This window comes from Tamandua tetradactyla, chromosome 11, assembly GCF_023851605.1.
Source record: "Tamandua tetradactyla isolate mTamTet1 chromosome 11, mTamTet1.pri, whole genome shotgun sequence".
Classification (NCBI taxonomy): Eukaryota; Metazoa; Chordata; class Mammalia; order Pilosa; family Myrmecophagidae; genus Tamandua; species Tamandua tetradactyla.
In genome coordinates this window covers 32,125,222-32,147,580 of record NC_135337.1, presented here as the reverse complement: position 1 = coordinate 32,147,580, position 22,359 = coordinate 32,125,222, and the positions used below count along the sequence as shown (strand labels likewise).

The 22,359-nt window shown below is 32.8% G+C and overlaps 1 protein-coding gene across 2 annotated transcripts in view; it reads left to right on the top strand.

Moving 5' to 3' along the window:
• BTBD8 (BTB domain containing 8) overlaps window positions 1-20,074 on the top strand; it is a 152,458-nt gene extending 132,384 nt beyond the window's left edge. For both annotated transcript variants that reach the window (XM_077120281.1, XM_077120280.1), the window contains exons 10-18: window positions 3,957-4,139; window positions 4,683-4,820; window positions 6,258-6,387; window positions 8,832-8,893; window positions 12,718-13,390; window positions 13,651-13,732; window positions 14,149-14,288; window positions 15,536-17,854; window positions 19,126-20,074. In XM_077120281.1, the coding sequence (XP_076976396.1) occupies window positions 3,957-4,139; window positions 4,683-4,820; window positions 6,258-6,387; window positions 8,832-8,893; window positions 12,718-13,390; window positions 13,651-13,732; window positions 14,149-14,288; window positions 15,536-17,854; window positions 19,126-19,595 (4,197 nt within the window). In that variant the 3' untranslated portion in view covers window positions 19,596-20,074. The remainder of the gene's footprint in view (window positions 1-3,956; window positions 4,140-4,682; window positions 4,821-6,257; window positions 6,388-8,831; window positions 8,894-12,717; window positions 13,391-13,650; window positions 13,733-14,148; window positions 14,289-15,535; window positions 17,855-19,125) is intronic.
• The last annotated feature ends 2,285 nt before the right edge of the window (window positions 20,075-22,359 follow it).

Sequence of the window (22,359 nt, the reverse complement as noted above, 5' to 3'; positions counted from 1 at the left end):
TGGGACAGCAGCTGGGCTTGCAACTGTTCCACCTTGCCCTGGAGCCTCCTTCCACTTCTTTGACTCCTGGGCTGAGTCTGTCTGTTAAGCTCCATGAATAAAGTACCAGCGTCTCCAGCAAGAGACCCACTTCTTAAAGGTTGGAGACAGTAAGAATTGACACAGGTTCTAGTCTATTCTTGTGGTTTCAAGCTCTTGGGTTGCAGCTTGTCCTTGCTCTCCCCCATTTTATATCCATCTTCTTCCTTGCCTGCCCTATGGACCTCTAACTAAAGCATCAGATATAAAGACCATTTAACCAGTTCCCACAATTGCATAAGGTCACATCCCTATAACAAATTCCTGTATATAGATAACACTCCCTTGGATTGACTTTCCCTCCTTCTATGTTTCACTTTTTGCAGTGCCTTAAATCCCTTTGGGATCACATCCCCAAATAAACTATCTACATACAAACCTGTTTCTCTGGCTCTAATTTTTGGCAGAACCCAGGCTAACAAAAGTAGTATTGACCCAGCAATTCTACTTCTAGGAATTTATCCTATTGATATATTCACATATATGTGAAATAATGCTATTTACGAGGTCATTCATTACAACACTGTTTATAATAGCAAAAGAACTGGAAACTTCATAAATATCTATTGGTAGAGGACTGGTTAAGTGACATCTATATTTCATATCTATTGTTTAAAAAGCTATCAAAACACCCAGGGATGAACCTGGCCCTGGCACCATGGGATCAATTCCATCCTGGCCAAAAGGGGAAAAGAAGTGTAACTAATATAAGTATCAGTAGCAGAGAGAGTTCAAATAGAGTTGAGAGACTACTCTGGAGGTTGCTCTTACTAGCAAGTTTCAGTTAGACATTACTACCTACCATAACCTGCCAAACCCCAACCAGGACCATTCCAGCCAATCCTGAAGAATACCTAGGGCAATATATAAGATTCCGCAAGGGTTCCCTTCCCAAGGGTAACTTTTCAGAAACCTACAACCTCCAGATGGATCCCTGGACCATATAAGTTCTGAAACCTAGAGTGGTCAGCCTCTCTAGAACATCAGCTAGATCCATCTCCCTATCCCATATTATGACAGTCCCTTTTAACATGAAAAAGTTAGAATGGCCATAGCCCAAACACCCCAAAGAGAGAAATGGAAAGATCAAGGTGATGATGGAGATATACAAAGAAGATAGGATTTAACAAATGAATAGGATTGCTGAGTTATTAAATTAATATCTCTTTTAGTCTCCAGTATCTTAGAGCAGCTAGAATTAAAAACCTAAAATTGTAGAATTGTAACCCGTGTCAAACTCTGAAATATGTTCTAGAACTAACTGTGGGGCTGTGCTTTGAAATGTATTGCTTTTTTGTATATAGGTTGTTTTTCACAAAAAAAAAAAAGAAAATAGTTTGACTCTGGGGATAAAAAAATATGTAACAGTGACAGACTCTGGGATCTATCTTGTAACTACTTGTTGAAGAGTGTTTTGAGAACTATTGCTTTTTTATTTCTTTGCTTTGTATATATACTATACAATAAAAAAAGAAAAAAACCACATGATATTTGAAAAAAGCTATTAAAACAATAAAAAGCCTTTATATACTGATAAGAATATTCATGTTGTGTGCTAAATGAATAAAGCAAGGTACAGAGTACTGTGCACAGTAATACCTCCAGTTATGTAAAAGAAGGGGGAAATTATACATGTACATACATATATACATACATAGACACAGATATATATACACACACACACATTTACACATACTCATAGAGAATGTGTGTGTGTGTTTATCTGCATGCATAAAATAACTGAAAAGATACAAAAAAAATTATCGTTGTGAGAAAGGAAAATGGGTAGTTAGAAATGGGTAGGGACATTTCCTAGTAACACCTTTTATACGTTTTTAAATTTTAAACCATGTCATTATTCAGGCCAATACAGAATAAGGTTATTCTGATAACCTGTGTTATCATTTAACTGTTTGTGTCCATATTTTATTTTCCTAATATATTCTAAGCTAATTTTTAACAACTATACTCTATATCTGTATTTAGAAAAATGTTATCAATAAAGCACAAACGTTTACGTATATAGTAAACCCTTTATAGATACCTGTCAGATTTATTTGACTACCCTCCATTGACTCCACTACCAAAGCAATTTCTATGGCAGAGAAAACTGAGTTTATTGTTTGAAACTCTTAGTTACAGGACAGTTACTCAGGAAGTCATCAGGGAGAAATGGATAATGGTACTAAATTTTTTAAAAGTACATGAATTATAAATTATGATTTTTTAGTCTAATAGAGAAATTATATCTTTTAAGAGAATTCTTATTAAATGAATGACATTTTAAAAGTTTTGATGCTCAAGGATTAAATTTATCTTGGAAATTCACTTGTAGACTCTCAGTCTTTAATGATGCTAAAAGATTAGCAAATATTTGAAGTGTCTACTATGACCCATTTCTACAGTAGGCGCTGGGGAGACAGTGGTGATCAGAATCAGACATGGTTTCACACTTTTTGAGCATACAGCCTAGTGAAGGAGACGTAATAATCAAATACTTCTATTTATAATTGAATAATTACAAATAAGTGCTCTGAAGAAGAAGGACAGGTTCTCTAATTGCATGTATAAAAGGAATCTAATGTAGGTGTAGGGAAGACATAATGCTTGAGTTGCGATCAGACATCAGCAGTCTGTTTAGGGTTTCAATCTGTCATTTCCATATTTATCAGTTATTCATTGCTGTGTAAGACGCCATCCCAAAATTATGTGGCTTAAAACCACAATTTGTCATTTCTCATAATTATGTGTTCTGCCTGAAGGATCTTCTGCTGACTTTGGCTGAGCTAACTTCTGTGGCTGTATTCAGCTGGTGGCTAAGCTGAAGGGGGGACCTCCCTCTCCTCATGATCACCCTTCTCAGACTATCTCATGACCTTGTGGGCTCAGAGTTTCATGAAGGAAAAGAGAGAGAAGCCACAAGACTTCTTGAGACCTAGGCCCTGGCACTTACATGTTAATTCCACCACATTCTGCTAAATCAAATGACAAGTTCAGTTCAGATTCAAGGGATGGGAAAAATAGATTCCATCTCTTGTTGAATGGAGCTGCAAAGAATTTGTGACCATGTTTTCCAATCTACAGCCCATTAGGTAACTTTGATACATATTTATTAAGCATTATTTCAAGAATGAGAAGTACAAACAGTGGATGCAATATAGACATTTATAAATTGCCCTTTTTTCCCTTTTCCTAGGCGCATAAAGGAATTCCTGAATCGCCGTTGCATTTTGCATAGTGAACAGTTTTTGTGAATTTTTCCCCTCTGGTATAAAAATGAGTCATAAAAATGAATAAAATATAGAAAGAGTCTTCTCTAATTAGAGAGGGGGTAAAGTCACTGGGGATTATAAATAGTTTTTTTTTTTTAATATTTTTTTTAAATTTATTTTTATTTTTTTACATGGGCAGGCACCGGGAATTGAACCCGGGTCCTCTGGTATGGCAGGCAAGCATTCTTGCCGCTGAGCCACCGTGGCCCACCCAATAGTTTTTAATCTTTCCAAATCTGCAATAAAGAGCATGTATAGTAAGTCAGAAAAGAATTAAGGCTATGTCATTTAGTCATACAGTTATAAATGATATCTATAGACACCAAAAATTTGTTCAGTAGTGTAAATTTCAGGAAAGTCAAGTTTATCGTTGTAGCTATATTATAATTTTGCTGTTCCCAACTCAGAGTTCTCCCTTTGGGATAATCTGAATGAATAAACAAATAAATATTATATATAAGACTAATGACAATGACTTCACTTAACCTGAAGTTTTGTTTTTGCAGGAAACATCACAAGAAAACAAAAGTATTTGATTTGCTTAGAAAGTTATTTTATGAGCAGAAATACCATCTAAATTTTTCCCAATATTTTTTAAATTCTAAGAATGATAAGAATGCTGCCTTTCTTCTGATGGAAAGTGACAGATTAATCATGAGTCTACCCAGAGTGAAGTGGACAGAAGCTGCATTGACTATGGCATCTCGGCTCCAAGAAGAATGTATTGAATTTATGGTAGAAAATTTCTCCAAGATCATTCAGAGTCCAAATTTTGCTCTTTTCTTACAGGTACTATGGCTAAAATTATAGCCTACGTTAGTCCCATTATTGTGTACCCCTTTTAAATTATGTAAGAGTTTTTAAATACAGGTTGACTTTATTAAATTAGTATGATTTAAATAAATTCCACAGCAGATGGTTTGTTTGCACAGGATTTAGAACAATGGTTGACAGAGTTTTGGCTCACAACATAAGGAGGGGAGGAGGGACAGGTTTGAGTGCCCATGGCAAGGAACAGTGTAATTCTGGCCAACTCTACCCCTCAATAAGCATAAGCTACATTTTAGAAACCAAAGACATCAAGATATTGTTTGGGTCAATAATAGAATTATAATCAGTACAAAATTCTGCATCCTATTGGGGACCCACTTTCTCTAAAATTAGTCATTGATATATAACTGTCACTACTTATTTCTAGGTTATTTTATTAAGACTATATTGGCTCTTAAGAATTGTGTGTGTGTGTTTTACAAAGGAAAGAGAAAGAGCAAATATAATTTCTTATGCATTTTACATGTGTTCTTATTAAATATCAATTTCTGTGTTTTATAGTCACAAGCAATGAGCAGCACAGCTGATCTGTTGGACAAAATTTTAAAAGCAATTGAAGAAAACAATACCATCGAGAATAGTTGTTCTCTTCTTATGGCTCTGGATGTGTTGCTGAACTATGAAAGTACAAAGGAAATGGTATTTAGTATAATAAAATTCATAAAAGTGAAGTAATAGTTGAACTATTTTAAGATTTTTAAATGTATTTGCAAAATTGCTGAGGGTCATTGAAGCTAGGTGAAAGGTTTATGGGTTTTTTTTTTAAGGCTCTTTACTGTACATATGGTTGGAATTTTTTATAATATAAAATTTTTGAAATTTATTTACTTTCAAACGAACTTAGAATTGGGCAGTTTGGCTAGTAGTTTGGTACTTAGCAATATTAATTGGCACAGCCTAATTCTAATATTTCCCTCCCATCACTCCATTAAATTTTCTGAATATAAAATTTTTATATTGAAAAAATTTAATCATTAATATCTTTTATTATTTTATAATATATTCTTTTTTTGTTGTTCATATGAACAAGCCCCAAGATTGAGGGCTCAGCTTGTTGCTTTGGTTGTCCCCACTGCTTGTGATAATATCAGGAATTCTGCACATGGGAAAGTTGAATTTTCCCCCTTTCTCGCCGTTCCCCCAAGAGGACTTTGCAAATACTTTTTATTCACTGTTCAAATCACTCTGGGATTAAAAATCTCATGCCCTACTCAAGATTCCGTATACTTACAGTGTTCAGTTCACCTGTCCATATAAGTTATATTAGGAAATGTGCTAGTCAAAATATAAATTTTGTACCAAATAAACATTTTTTGCTTTAGTCTCACATAGAAGTTAAAGTTTTAAAATATGAATTACCATCTATTTTCAATACCCTGCAGTATTGACATTCCTTTGTTCTTCCTCATGCAAAAACATATTTTAATTTTTACATTTAGTCACTATCATTGTACACTCTAGGCATTCCTAGATTCATATGAACAAACCCCAAGATTGAGGGCTTGGCCTGGGGCCAACGGCTCAGGACACAAATGAAATCAGAAGGAAAGATAGACGATAAAGACTGAGATGGTATAATATAATATATTTGCAATTCCTTTTCTTCTTCAGAAAAAATTCACTTTATAATTGAATCGACTGGGCAAAAGTAAAATTAAAGACTACTTTTTATGTGTAATTACTCAACTGTAATTAATAAACTAATTAAATTATAGGCATTTGTATTTGTTCAACAAGAATGATTAAAAATTTTCATAAAACTTACTGCTATTCCATATAGTATTTGACCTTGTAATATCACAGTTGATTTGAAAAGACTGTGGAAAATATTCAGTAAAGATCATTAGTGGTTTAAAATAACATTTGCTTGAAAAGATAGGTTTAGCTTCATGCTTCACTATAAAATTCTGTTTTTGAAGAGTTATCCTTTATAAATACATGTACCCAACGATCTGAAAAATCTAAGTGATGACATCATTGATCTAGCTTAGGAGTAAGTAGATTCAGAAAGGAATAATGACTGGTTGCTATGACAATGTGGCTCTCACCAGCTGCTGATTTGTTGCATGAACACAGGGTTTTACGTGCAAGATCCAGGCTCTGCGTGATAAGCTGTGGATTTTCCTGGTTCAGTCTTTCTATGCTGTTCGTCACACAGAAAGCTGGAAGCTGATGAGCACAGATCATCAACAGAAGATCCAAGCAGGTATGTTAACCTTGAGGTTTTATATTCTTATATTATGATCTTTGTGACAGCAGATATTTTGAAGGCAGTCTGATAAGTAGTAGGGTTAATATTTGTGTGTTTCTGTTCAAAAATAGGTTGCTAATTGAATCTAGTCGTGGTATGTTTAGGCAGTTTTAACAATCATGATTTTTTTGATGTTCTTATAAAGCAAAACTTATTTCCTTTACTTATATCAATTTTTAATCCTACTTTACATTAGCAAAAATGTTTCAGCCCAATTTGCTTAGCAAAAGCATTCCTGTAGAAGAGATTAGAAGTATAGGAAAGCATAATCCACATAGGACAGGTTAACAAACATACTTTCTCCCTCTTTTAAAAATATATTTTGCCATAAAGCTTTTCCATCTTTTGCATATGATACCCTTTCTTGTGGTTTTGCCTAGACTAGATGGCTTTATTTCATAAATGATTGGTTCAGTGATACGGTGTGTGCTATTGCAGGGTGCCCCTCAGGAGCCACACAGTGGTCTCTGACATTTAATAGATACTATTTGAAACATTAGCATTAAAGAAAAGATGTATATTGCTAAGAATATGTCTTTGTTTCAAAAATATTAAAATAAAATGTTGAGGGTGTGGAACTGAAAATGGCTTCATGACTATTTTGGGGTTAAAGCAGGTGCCTAAGAAAAAATGTTGGCAGATTCAGCAAGTATACTTTAAAAACATTTTAAGTTAAGAGACTGTATTTCATAAAGCTAAAATATTTTGTACCATGAAATGTGAAACCATATATGACTTAATATATTCTTCATAGTACGTAGATGTGTTAAATTCTTTAATGAAAGAGTCAGAATGTGATCTGCTCTGTATTATTGAGTAAAACATGATAGTATTAACTAGATGTGATCTGAAGAGAAATTTTCAAACTAATTCCATCTTTTTAAATAACAGTAAAAATCTTGAGAAGGATGTTTTGAGAAATTGGAGTTTTTTTTCCTTGTGACTATTTTTGTGCTGATTTTAGTTTAGATAGACAGTTTATCTTTACTACGAATTCTATACAGTGTGAAGAAACAAGGTAAGTTCAGCATTCCTAGAATAGGTGTCATGCAGTACTCTTTTGATTGGTAACAAACTTTGTTTTTCTCTATTTTAGAGTATTTCTTAGGTAAGTAAGGCCTTAAAAAATGTTTTTTTATTTTAATTCTTCCAAGTGCCAATTTAAAGCATATGTAAATACATACAGCATATATGCATCCAAAACAAAATGTTACTGGCAATTGAATTAATTATGAAAAAGAACTTTCCATCCTTTTACATTTTTTCAGTGTAATAATAAATATCTTTTTAATCTTAAATATGTTGAATGATAATGAGTCCTGACTTAGCATAATTACTATGTTGGGGAACTCCAGATAAAGGAATGCTTCTGGGTCGTCTTTATTATAACATTTCTTATGTTCTTGTTGAGTTACTGACCTTTGGGAGATATTTTGTATTAATTTCTTCCTGTATATAATAGTGTAGAGTCATCTGCTTACTGTGAATTAGTCATTATGATGCCATTTCCAGGATCCTGCTTTGTCTTATAGCACAGATCCTATAAAATAGAGATACTGAAAGACACATGTTAAAATTACCGAGAACTTAATTTATTTTTCATCAGCTATTTTATTAAAAATCAAATAATGTTTGGAGATTGTATTCTTTTCTTAAAAAAATATTTTAAAGCCCCATAACCTTCAAAAGGAAGAAATATGCTAGCCAAACTGTATTTATAGCTCTTATGCCATTATTTCTATATATTTTCCTGACATTCAAATTCTTATTTGAAGAGCATAAACATGAATCCCCAAATAATTCCCACATAAATCTAACCTGCAAAATGGATTTTTGTGTAATTCTGAAAAGAATGTTGTTGGCTTGGGAATTGTATCTTGTTTTATTTTCAATAGAATCTTCTTTTTGTCTCTTCTTTTTCCTCCTTCTCTATGTCCTACCTCCAAAACAGGAAAATAGTTGTAGTTAATTTCAAAAGTATTTTTACATTTTTTAGGATAAGCATGATCTTATATTTAATAGTTTATAAAATACTGTATTTGCCACAATCTGTAAATTTTTTAAATTTGAAGAACTGAAATGAAACTAGTTATCTCTAGAATTCACAGGTTGAGAAAATTCTGGTTTTTGTTAATGTGTGGATTTGTGAAGTAATGTGTTTCTCATTTATTAATTTTAATAACATAAAATCCATAGGGACCAGAGAGCAAAATTATAAATGATATTCTTTTATTTTTAAAAATTCTAAATATATTATGAAATTGTATATGTATGCTAGTTTTTTTTAAGTTATTTCCATCCAAACATACCTTTTGTTACCATACTACTATTTTCCCTCTACTTCTATGGTAATAATAGTAATGCCTCCTTTAAAAATAAATTGTGGTTTCCTTCAACAGCTGCATTTGACAAAGGTGATGATCGAAGACTTGGCAAAAAGCCTATATTCAGTAGCTCTCAGGTAAACTTTCTGAATTTTCGAAGTACAAATGAAAAAGGTACCAAATAATTTAACTTTAATTTTTTTATATTGCAGAATAATTTTTAATCCATTCTTTGATTAATTGGAGCTATTTCTTGATAGGAATAATTTTGGGTCTTTTTAAAATCAAGTGAGCATTACATAAATTTTTAAATAATATGTGTTTTTTATATCTTTCTGGCTTGTCATTTCCTTGAAAACATTTTTGGCAACTAACATTGGAGCTATTCCAATAGGTCAAAAATTCTCTAGAATTCTAGACCTAATTCAATGTCTATTTTTCTAATAAACCTACTTCTTGCTAAAGTTGAAATTCACATAATGTGACTTTGGTCTGAAAAAGGCAATTAATACAATTATGTTTTTCTATAAAAGTTACTTTGTGTAATTTTTATAACCTGAAATACATTTTTCTTCCCAAAAATGTTATTATTGATGGTTAGGGTTCCAAGCCCATTTATAGAGGCTCACTATTATTAGTAATATATTTGAAGTCCACAATTATACTAATACAGTACGTTCATTACAATGATGTTATGGAGATAAATGTTGAGAGTTCAAGTTTCAAATGCAGTGAACACATTGCCCTTACAAAGTGGAATAGGAAATCCTCTTTTCTTCCTCATCAGCCATTAGATAGAACTCACACACCTCTAGGCCACTACTGAAGGCTCTCCTTGCTTAAAGCGGAAGTCAAGCTACAAATATCTAGGGTGAGAAACTGGAAAGCTGGAACTTTTTGCCAGTAAAACTCCCACAACAGTTTCCCAAAGTGTGTTCCACATTATATTAGCTCTATCATATGTCCTACCAAAGAACATCTGGGTCAACTATTTTAAGAATTGCTGCATACCATCTCTAACATACCTCTTAGAGACTGATGATATACATTAGCACCTTAAAAGCTCTAAGAAGAACTCTAATAAAGAACCCTGTTGAACTCTGTTTTACCCAAAATTTCTCCCACATTTTATAATACTGGGACACTCCTAGTCTGTTTCCTTATGTACTTCCATAGAGCATACCCTAGAAAATGCTATCTCAGGGCATTTTTTTCCATGGATACTGTTCCCTGTTATCCATTGCTTTTTATTTTTTGTTTTTAAAGATACCAAGGAATTTATATGGGGAATGGGTACATATTCCTTTCCCATATTCTACTAACTGTCGTCAACCCGGCTTTTTCTACTTCCTCAGCTTACAGCAAAATAGAACTCAGTCCCATTCTGTTGTCTCATCTTCCTAACTTTGAGGCTCTTCAGGAATTTTTACTGCTAACAGCAGTGGAAAGGAAGCAGGAAAAAAAGTTTCCCTCACAAAGGCAATGCTGTAATAAAAATGGATGCTGGATGTAGAATCAGAAGAGCTGAGTTTAAATCCTGACTCCACATTTATTATGTGTCATCCCAGATAAAACATTTAAGCCACAAGTCTTAGTTTGCTAATATATAAAATGGAGGGCATGCCATGGTGGTTCAGCTGGCAGAGTCCTCACCTGCCGGAGACCCAAGTTCAATTCCAGGTGCCTGCCCATGAAAAACAAAAGGAATAATAAGAATAATAATACATGACAGGATTATTGTGAAATAACCTATGTACAATTATCTGGTAGGTAGTACTCAGTAAATGTGGAATGAATAAATGAGTAAATGTGTTTTCTAAAAGAGTGAGGAGATCTTTGAGAGGTGGATAAAATTAATGACATAAGACAGAGAAAAGTTTAAGAAGAGTACTAGTACTAAAATGCATAAGTATAAAATTATAAGATGTCTGGGATTTGCTTTAAAATAAAATGGGGTTGGGGTATATGGAACAAAATCGGCCATGAGTTGATAATTGTTATAGCTGGGTATAGAGTACATGGGAATTCATGATACCATTCTTCTTTGGATTTTAAAAAAATTTTTCTATTACTATGAAGCTTTAAAAAAAAAAGTACTGTAAAACCAAAAGAATGTAAGAGGAATGCTTTAGAGAGTTACCCTCTTTTTCTTCATTTTAATCAATAGCATGTGGTGAACATTCCCAATTGACCATTTGTATGTAAGGAATGTATATCAACTTTAAAGATGTAAGTTAGAGACTACCTAGAGATGAGTATACATTGAATGCCAGCATTCTGTACTATGTTAATGTGAAATTTCTGAAGGAGTTCGGTTACCATATAGTATATAGATCTCACCCATAGCATGCTTCAAATTGGATAAATTCAAGGATAGAATAAGATCAATTTTAGCGGTGTGGACAAGGTCTAAATGCAGATGTTTGCCTAGTTTTAGGTATTAGTGGAGAAACTTTTTTTTTATTTAGAATTTGGTCATGAAAATCAAAGATGAGGATCCATGCTATTTGAACTTGATAAATGTTACTCTGGATAGGACCAGTCACTATGCTGTAGTGATGCAGGATCTGAGGCCCAGAGGAATGAATGACTTCTTAAATGTTCTAAGTCTAGTTAGTGGCAAAGTAAAAACACAAATTCAGAAATTCTTTTATCATGATACCTTGCTTTTTTCCTAAATTTTATCCAGGTTTTAGATAGATTGATAGATAGACAAAGACACATGCATATACATATGTATAATTTTATAAAACAAATTTTAAATCTTTCCATATTTAGAAATATTTAGAGTTGGAACTATATGTCAGTATGTGCTCAGGTTTAACGATATTCCACACATTTTTTTTTAGTACATACTATGTGATAGATGAACATAGCTTTGTCTCTCACCTTTACAATCTCATACAGCTTTCCAAAGGAAAAAATAAGTTTTTAAGTTTTTACACAAAGAAAGACTTAATCTTGTTTTTCCTTATTAGATAAGTTGTAGGTTTACAGAACAATCATGCTTAAAATATAAAATTCCTATATACCACCCTAGTATTGTGTAATCTAAAAACTTGATTCTAAAATTACAACCAATATTTTAAATTTTGTTGTTCCCATCCATATCAAGGTTGGTGCTAAGCAAGGGTTCTAAAAGTGCCCCTCTGTTTTCCCCTCTTTGCCTAGTTGAATTATTTGTAGGAGCCTTTTTCTGTATTCCCTCCAGACAACCCATACTGTTGTTTCTTCTAAAAAAACAAGTTTTTCAGATACTGTGTGTTGCGTTTCCTGGAAGCTTTTTTTTTTTTTAATGAAAACTCCAAGAAGCAAACAATTCTTACCACAGAATTTATCCTTAATGATAAAATTTCTGGGATGGGAGGTAGGGTTGAAGACAGAATTTTGGTAAAAATCTTTATAATGTCCCTTAAATTTACACTATATAGATGATTGCCTGCTTGAAGGATATATCATGAGCTCAAGTCCTACCTCCATTTCTTACCAGTAGGGGACCTGGGGAAAGTCATGTTCCTGCTTTAATTCCCACTTTTTTGTTTGAGATATGGAGATGGCATCAAGAGCTATCTCACAAGATTATTGTAAGGACTGAATAAGATGATATATGAAAAGGGCTTAACACAGAACCTGGAAGAGTTGGATGTTATTATACATTCATCCAAGGCATCCTGCATTTTTAGGTATTAATCACTACCATAACAAACTACATTAACATATTGTGCCTTCTAAATAAACATTTTATGCTGTATTTCAGATTTGATTAAAGTTATATGAAACAACTGAAATGCCTTTCAAAAACAATTCAGTTTTGATAGGCCCTAAATCATTACATGAACTTTGTTCTTTTTTTTAGTTTTGAAAAACTGGATTATTCAAGCATATAAAGCATGATATATCAAAGGCCTAAAAATGGTCAAACTTCAGTCAAGTTACAAAGTATTTTTTTTCTTCTTTGTAGCAAAAGAGACAAGCTTCTGATTCAGATGTTATAAAAGACAGATCTTGGAGGGGAAATAACAAGAAAGAGTGTTGGAGTTTTCCCTCTTCTAATCAAAAGATGAAATCTGATGGATTAGGAGCATCTGGACATTCAGCAAGTACTAATAGAAACACAAATAAAATTTTGGCACATGATAATTTAAAGGAAAAGGATGGTACAAAAGCATCATCTAAGATTACAAAAGATTTAAAAATTGGAGGAAAAAATGTTTCTGGAAAGCCCAGAGCTATAATAAAACCCCAAACAGAACCTAGACAAGTTATGGAAAGATCAACAACAGCAGCAACAATTGGACAGAAAAATTCATTAAATGGAAAAGGTGTGAAAATTCAAGAAGGGCAAATTACAGGTGCCAGACCAAAGGTACTTGCTGGAAATTTAAATGCACAAACCAAAGCAAAGCCTTTGAAGAAAGTAACAGGAAAAGATTCTCCATGCCTCAGCATCACAGGACCTGCCAGCAAATCTACAAATTCAAGTATGGAATTATTGGTTTCCACTGAAAGCCTGGATGAACCAAAAGAAAATGGATCACTAGAAGAGAACCCTTCCTATCATAAATTGTCCTTTTGTGATTCTCAAGGACAGACAGTGATAAACAATGTGGAAAGTGTCAAAACTTCCACTGTAGGTAGGTTTTAGCACTCTAATTTTTATAGCTCCTAACAGCTACAGTTCATAGGAAAAAATGAACCTCTGTTTGAACTTTTATTAGTTTCATATGCCAAAAGTATTTATTTGCCTGTTGTATTCATGCAACAAGAGAAAACATAGTTCTGTTTGCTTTAACATTTAATTTTGTTTATAGTGTCTGACCAATGAGTTTACACATAATTATAACATATTTAATGTGTTCTATCTTGTGACTCACTTTTTCTTAATTTATACTAGTAAAGTCTCGACCTGTTTCAAGGGTTGCCAATGGAACTTCCAATAAAAATATTCGTGAGCAAGAAACGAATATAAATAACAGGTAAGTCTCCATTCAAAATTTTACTTATATATTAGCTTTTTCTGAAAATAAATATTTTTAAAATGCATTTTCTTCTTTGTTAAAGGAAATTGATATATTTATCCAATGATATTTTTAAAACTTTTCTTATTAAAAGAAGTTAGTGTATTTATATAAAATGATAATAGACACAAAATGGTAGAGATATATCATAATTTACATTGTGACACTTGATTATTCATTGCTTTATCATACTTGACCTACAGTTTTATAAACTTAAAGTCTTACAAACCTACATTTTCTCTGTTTTCAGAAAAGAAGTGTATTCATTTTTTTATTTTATTCATTTGAGGACAATGTATATTTCACGTATAGGCCTTTAAGAGTTCACATTTTGGGATTTCGATGTAATATTGAATGCAAATCATTTTTCTTAGTGTGCTAAAGAAGGTTACTGTCAAAGGATATAGTGATGCAGTACCACAGCCAATTTTGAAGAAAAGAGGAAATGTCAATGGATGTGCTACCACTCAACAGAGGAAAAAAAAATCCCCATGTAATCTTGCTAAAACCCAAGGTAAAGCTGAAATAGTACTAGATATCATGAATGCTACTTCTTTGTTTAAGTTAGATGAACAGAAATATGATTTGGAACTTCATAAGCAAATAATAGTATCACTCATTTTAAATTCATTTTACACTATAGATGAGATTTTATACTTCCAATTTTCAGACAATTAGCGTTTTGGGAGTATTGATTTGCTTTTATTGTCTTTTGCGGAGGAAGTAATTAAGAAAGACATCCATTTACCTGCATTTCTGGTTCCTTGCATATTATGCTCGTGTTTCTTGAAGGTTTTATTAATAACTATAGGAATTTCATCTGCCAAGCCAGCACTAAAGAATTCTAAAAGAAAGTAACAGTACAGTCTACAGAGCTGTAATACATAGGGAGGGAGGATTTTCATCCAAGTCTATAATGTACCAGTTTTCCCATGTTTTAAGAAATTAAAAAGTATTGATCAGATTGTGCAATATTGCTAAAACAAAATAACCTATTTTATGAATTTAACCGATTTTATGAATTAATACTGAAAAGTCAATTAGAAACTAAGAAAGAGAAAAAGTATTCAAGTTCTGATAATAGCTAAGAAGTAAACATTTAAAAATCACTGGTAATTCTCTTTGACAGATTTGAATGTCTGAAACATCATCTCCAGGACTTTATTGTAAACAAAAGATCCCCCAATTAATCCCTCTTTCTTTCCAGTCTCCACTGCATATCTAAGTTGTTAACCCTAATGGCCTCTATAATAATGAGCTACTTATGAAAAATAAATTAATTTTGTTCACATTTAAGGAAAAAAAATTGCAACCATTTCAACATTTCTATTTTCTATTTAGCTTGATTCTCTTTTTTGGCTATGTAGAACACAAGATACAGTCTTTTTCTTCAGTTTTTCAAAGGGAAGAAGACCCTTCTTGTTCTTTTAGAATAGAGAAAACAAATTTTTCTACCCCTATATATTTATGCAAATCCAGTTCTGGCATAAGGATCAAGACTCTCTACTTGAGGAAGGGAGATACTGTTTTAATAATTTTGACTAAGGTACTGGAATTCCTCTATATGTATATATATGTATAAAAAAGAAAATATTTCCTTTTTTATCTTATGTCACCAACTTCTAATCTGTAATTATCCATTTGATTGTAGAGAAGTTATTTCATTATTTTATCTTTTCTAAAATAATTTAATAACAAATGCTAGATTTCATTCACAAATGTAGCTAGCATATATTGTATTTTTGAACTTTCTTTTTGTAGGATCCCAAGGAGAGTCACCAAGTTCACTAAAATCTTCAGTCTCTTCAAGGCAGTCTGAAGAAAATGTGACAAAATTGGATCACAATATAACCACTGATAAACAAACTAAGAGAAAATTTATCAAGCAAGGCCATACAACTTTGCCTAAGGTTAATGCAAAAATAGTGGCAATGCCAAAAAACCAAAGTCAGTCAAAGAAAAGTGAAACTTTGAATAATAAAGATACAAAACAGAAAATGCTTTCTGGACAGGTTACTTTGAAGACTCAGTCTTCTCCTCAAAGACCTTTAAAAAATGAGACATCTGTTGTCCAAAGAAGTATGCTTCATAATGTACATGATAATAATAACAAGGGCACTGTTTCTGTACAGAAGCCACACAGACCTCTCAATAATCTTGGATCTGAAATCAGTGGTACAGAAGCATTCCAGTCATCATGCAAACCTGACTCTCAAAAGCCATTAAACAATCAGGGAAAAGATAAGTCAGTAGTAGAATGCCAAAATATTTCAAAGCTGGATAAATCTGTAAAACACAAACTGCAGTCAGTACAGATTTGTTCAGATAAAAGTGAAACCAAATTTCCTGATCACAAAGAAACAGATAATTACAATGCAGCTAAAATACATTGTCATTCTGATGGAAGTGATAATGTAGGTTCAAAATTTTATAACTCCACTGCCCTAAAATCCATGATTTCAAATCCAAATGAAAACTTGAACTCTAATCTGATTTGTGATTTAGACTCGGCAACTGCAGAGAAAATCCATTTAATATCAGACAGGAAGGTCCAAGTAGGAAGAAAAGATAAGGAAAAAGAATCAAGCATTGAATGTGTGAAAGAAGTTTTATCTCATGTTCCTGAGAGGGCAATTTGTACCTTAAATTCTGTTCAAGATGACAAAACATATAAAATTTATGAAAAACTGACAATTCCTAGTAAATTATCTAATGACCCTGCTATTAATGAAGACAAATGTGTTACAGCAGATTCAGATATTTCTTCCACAAGCTTTTTGGGGCAAATATCAGGAAAAAATTCTTCTAAAGATGTGGAAACAACAAAAACTCCAGAAAGCCATGAAACTCCAGAAGTTCGATTTATGGGTCCCTGGAATTTGAGTACTAGTGTTCTGCATCAGAGAGAGAGTCCTGAATCTGACACTGGTAGTGCTACCACATCCTCTGATGACATAAAGCCCAGATCTGAAGACTATGATGCTGGGGGGTCTCAGGATGATGATGGGTCAAATGACAGAGGCATATCTAAATGCGGCACTATGCTGTGCCATGATTTTCTTGGAAGAAGTAGCAGTGATACCAGTACTCCTGAAGAATTAAAAATATGTGATAATAATCTAAGAATTGAAGTAAAAATGAAAAAGCAAAGTGGTAATGAGCTTTTCCATGTTAATTCAACAAGTGATGATGAGATTCCTAGGAAAAAGACAGAAGTATGGTCTCGTTCTACAATAGTCCACCTGAGAGAAAAAGAAATTACTCCACGAGGCAGTGTCCAGTTTGCTCAGGAAATAGAACAAGTTTCTTCTTCAGCAGATGAAACAGAAGATGAAAGATCTGAAACTGAAAATGTGGTAGAAAATTTCCCTACACCCAGCACAGCACCTCAGCAATTTCAGGGTATAATTAATTTAGCTTTTGAAGATGCAACTGAAAATGAAAGTCACGAGTTTTCTGCAACTAAAAAATTTAAAAGATCAGTTTTACTTTCCGTAGATGAATGTGAAGAACTGGGATCTGATGAAGGGGAAGTTCATACCCCCTTTCAGCCTTCTGTAGATTCTCTCTCACCTTCTGATGTGTTTGATGGTATTTCTCATGAACATCATGGAAAGACCTGCTATTCCAGACACTCACAAGAAAATGAAGATAGTATTTTAAAATGTAAACAAGATAAAGGCAGCAATGTATATAAAAATGAAAGCAATCTCTTGGGTCTTAATAGCAGGGAATCTTTAAGAAAAGATAAACAGAGTGCTTCAGCCACAGAAAAAAAGAACACAGATGTCCTGCCCAAAGGAGGCAGATTGTTTCTTTCAGTAGATGCAAAAGTAAACATTGGAAGTGATGTAAATAATGAAATTCAGCAACGCAGCAAACTCTTAGATAGCGATATAAAATCTCAAGAAAGGCCCTGTCATTTGGAGCTTCATCAAAGAGAACCCAATTCTGATATACCAAAGAATAGCTCTACAAAATCTCTAGACTCCTTTCAGAGTCAAGTTCTGCCTCAGGAAGGCCAAGCAAAAGAGAGTCATCCTACAGCTACTGAAAAAGCTAATATTGCTTTATCTGCAGGTAATGTACAGAAATAGAAATGCTAAATCCATAAGAAAATGAATTTATAGAATCTTAAAGTTGTATCTAGCTCTGAATGTTATATTTTCATTAGATAGAAAGCAACAGATTGAAATTTTAAGTGAAGACAAAGCAACAAGTTGAAATTTTAAGTGAAGACAAACTTCTTAATAATTAGCTAGTTCTCTATTGTTCATCTGAAATACTAATGAAGAATTAATTATTAGAGCTAATCTTACCAAGAGATTTTACATAAAAGAATAAAGAAAATAACTTTAGTTTGCTATTATTTAGTTATTTATGTCTAACATAGGAATTATTGATTAAATTTTATTATTCATTGAATATAATATGGACTATACTAGTATATATCTAAGAGGGCTGTGCAATAACTATAATGTGTAACTAGAAGTACTGAACTATTTTAACAACTAGATTAATTATTACAATTTATATACCTTTTACAGAGGTTAAGACTTTCAGGATCACTATAATTCTATTCTAAAATTTTCAAGTAAAAGATAAATTTCCTAAAAGAGATTATATTTAGAAGCAACAATATATGAAAAAACCCAGGCTTCTTTCATATGTTTAGATGATTACCTGTCTATTGTTTTGTGTGTTTGTCTTCCTTGATATAGTAAATTCAAACCAATGACCCACATTTAAAATATGCAATAGTGGCTGACTGAGTAGCTCTTCTTTATCAGGATTAAGAAGATATACTGAGCAGTGGTCTCTGGTCATCAAAACCACAAGAATAGGGAGCTCTTTAAAAATTGTACTTTTTGTTTGTTTGTCTTTGCTTGCATCCTCCTTTGCATGTGCAATATACAAAGAAACCTTTAGGATAAAATGTATTTATTCTCCCTTTTGGAATTGACTTACCTAAAGAGTCCTCATTAAATAACAATGTCTTTTATTTTTTCTTTAAGTTTCTATTGTAGTGAATTAGATGTGTGTATATTTTTGTTTATGTTTAAATAATTTATGTTGTTTTCTGTATCACAAGTATTCAAGTTAAAATATGCAGAATAATAATTAGTTATCTATGATGATTTTGCTGCTAAATAGTACCTTTGTGTTTTTTTAGTATAGAAAAAGAAATGCCTGAAGAATCTTGTCAATTTTGTATCAATGTTATTTTTCCCATTCTATGTTTTTTTTTTTGGAATATCACGTTAATTATCTTGTGTTAATATTGTGCTGCAAAACTGAGGGTTAACAACATGTGCAATTTTTACATTGTGTAGTATTATGAATTATTTCAGGAGACATAGATGATTGTCACACTCTGGCACAAGCCTGCATGTATGACCATCAGCCTTCAAAAACTCTCTCTCCAATATATGAGATGGATGTAATAGAAGCTTTTGAGCAGAAAATGGAATCAAAAACACACTTTATGAACATGGATTTTGAAGATGATCAACACTTTGCAAAACAAGATTGGACACTACTAAAGCAACTGCTCTCTGAACAGAATTCAAACTTAAATGTTACAAATTCTGTTCCTGAAGACTTAAATTTAGCACAGTATCTAATCAACCAGACATTACTTTTAGCACGAGACAGCTCAAAAACTCAGGGCAAAGCACATGTTGACACTTTGAACAGATGGAGTGAACTAACATCTCCATTTGATGATTCCTCAGCAAGTATCACCATGGCTAGTTTTTCCTCAGAGGATTGTTCACCCCAAGGGGAATGGACAATTCTGGAACTGGAAACTCAGCATTAAGAGTGTTCAAATTTTTGAAAATTTTAAACTATGCCACTCCTTTATTTTTTGATGCTTAATATTTTATCCAAATGATAATTGCATTAGCTAGACATAAACTGTACTTAATATTGAGGGAGTCCTTCCAATTTACTGAGGTAAATATAGTTTATTTATTAATATGGTATTACATTTAGAAAAAAGTTTTTTTCTAAAATTTTGAGCATGTTTTCTATTATAGAGAAATTAGAAGACTTGTAAGGAAACCTTGCTTCAGTTTTCCTTTCCTAACTGATTATTTATTCATTTGTTTATAATTCAATAATTTAAAATGTGAATGCACAAGTATATCAGTCCATTTACTTTTTGCTCTGCATATGGTACTATAATTTAACAATAAAAAACTTACTGTGTTTGTGTCAATTTATGCAGAGCTGATCTGTGAAAAACATTCCATTTTCCAGATGTTTTAGAACTGCACCTGCAATAAATATTAACTTGCAAACTAATATATGAAGCTGCTGAAGTTATTGAGTTAAGTTGTGCATGTGTGAGTTTGTGAGGGGGTATGTGTGCATGTCTGCTTTCTCCATCTGTCTGTATAACCATGAACCTGTATAACCTAGTTCCTTATTTTCTTGATTAGATTAATTTGTGGTCTGTAATGTGGGTAGAAAAGGAAGGATGAAAACCTGTTTTACAAAGTGCTACTTGATACTGGTGGATGTTGCCCTTAGGATGATGGGATTTAGTAAAATAAGCCTTTCTCAACACTGTAGCCTACTTATAATTCCTCTAAAATATATCAGAGATGAGGAAATATTTCAGTTAGAATTCCTTTTCTAAATTATCAAAGTTTTCAACAAATGATCAACACTAGAGACAATCTGTAACTTTATCAAATAGCAGCAATCATATTAGTGCACTACCATTTGTTTTTCTTGTATAATAGCATAATTATGTTAGCATAATTAGCCTTTTTAAACTAGAAACTCTGAGCAGAGGAACACTGATTCATGCATGTGTGCATTCACTCATTCAAAAAATAGTTATTAATTCATTCATTCAATAGTCAAGAAATAGGCATCAGTTTTAGTCCCTGGAATGCATACATCAAAAAAGGTTTGATTCCTGCTCTTTAAAAAAAGAGAGAGCATTTATTGTCAAGTAGGGGAAAGTACCATGAAAAAAAAGCACTAAAATATGTTATAAAGACTTCATATATTAGAATTGGATGGGGATTTAGAGATTATTTGGTGTAATCCCTTCAAATTCCAAAGGGGAGGACACTGAACCCAGAGGAAGTAAGTGATTACCTAGGGTCTCAGTTTATTGTCTAGAATTCAATGTACCTTAATTCCATTTTGATTTTATTTCTACCATAGAAAAACACACTTCATTTGATTTTTCTCACAAAGGCTGTAGTATAAAAAAGTGTATGATAGAATCAGAGACAAGACAAATTCCTTAGACATGTGTTACTTTCTTTTTCTCCTAATGTGAAGTTGTTTTAAGTGTTATTTAATGTAGAAAGTACTTTTCTTTTATTTAGACTGTATATTGCAGATCAATAAAATAAAGCTTTTAAAAGATGATTTTATACATACTTTACATGAGATTGCAAAAACACCAATAATCCATACAAAAAATCTTACTTGATTTTGATTTTGTTTGCTTGGGTTGGACTGTTGAAGATTAGGGAGAGAGTCTAAAACTCCCTTATACCATCTCTTGGTACAATCAAAATGAGTAGGAATTTTCTTGGTGATAGGACAGTCTAGACAGAACAGCACATTAAAGATTAGTGACCAGGTTGGGTGTTGAGGATGGGGAGGAAGAATTGGTAGGAGATAGAGCTAAAAAGCTGAGCTAGAGCTGGGTTCTGAAAGTTATTGCATACTAACATGTTGAAATAGTCCAAGCCCTGAATTTAGTAGGCATTGTATTTCTTTCCATTACTCATTCATTTTAGTTTTAATTCTCAGTAAACAATCTACTTCCATGTTCTTGGGAAATAATCCAATAAAGCATCATAAAAGTTTTTTTGTTGTTGATTTTTAAGTATTTAGATAAGATAACCAGATGCGTTTTAGAATGCTAACTCTCAGCAGTATAGAGATGGCCTAGTTTAAGAAAAGCCCAAACCTCATTTAGGATGCAATTTTAATAGTGCTGTCTACCTTAGTAATAGGGAATGGGGAAGAAGGATTGGGTAACAGACTTTCAGTAGGTGGAGATCATAGAACTTGTTGAATGATGAAATAGTGGAAGATGATGAAAAGGAATTTTTTAATTGCTATCAAAAGTTTAATTGCTCACACGTTTGAGGGCCAGAAATGTTACCAGGACAAGGTTAGGAGTTGGGGATAAAAGGACAGATAGCACAGTATTTGCCCTTGAGCTTCTCGGTCCAATGAGGGAGAAATTGTTAACACAAAAATTGCAAAATTGTGATGCTAAGTGTCATAATAAAGCTCTGCAGAAGGTATAATCCGAACATAAATGAGAGAAAGATGGTAGGGACAGTGTATGAATAAGCCATATTAGTCTTGAAGGAGCTCACAAGACAGAGGAAGAGGCAGAAGAGAGGTGGTTGCCAATAATTGTGTATGAAGACTTGGAAGGAGGTGACCCCTCTTCCTATATCCCAGAGTTCTAACAGGTAAAAAAAAAATGGATTATTGGTGGCTCCTGGTTGGAAAGAAAATCATTTTCATTTTGGACATGTTGAAATACTGTTGTGAAAACCAAGGCACACAGTATAATGCCTTCCAAAATTCAGAAA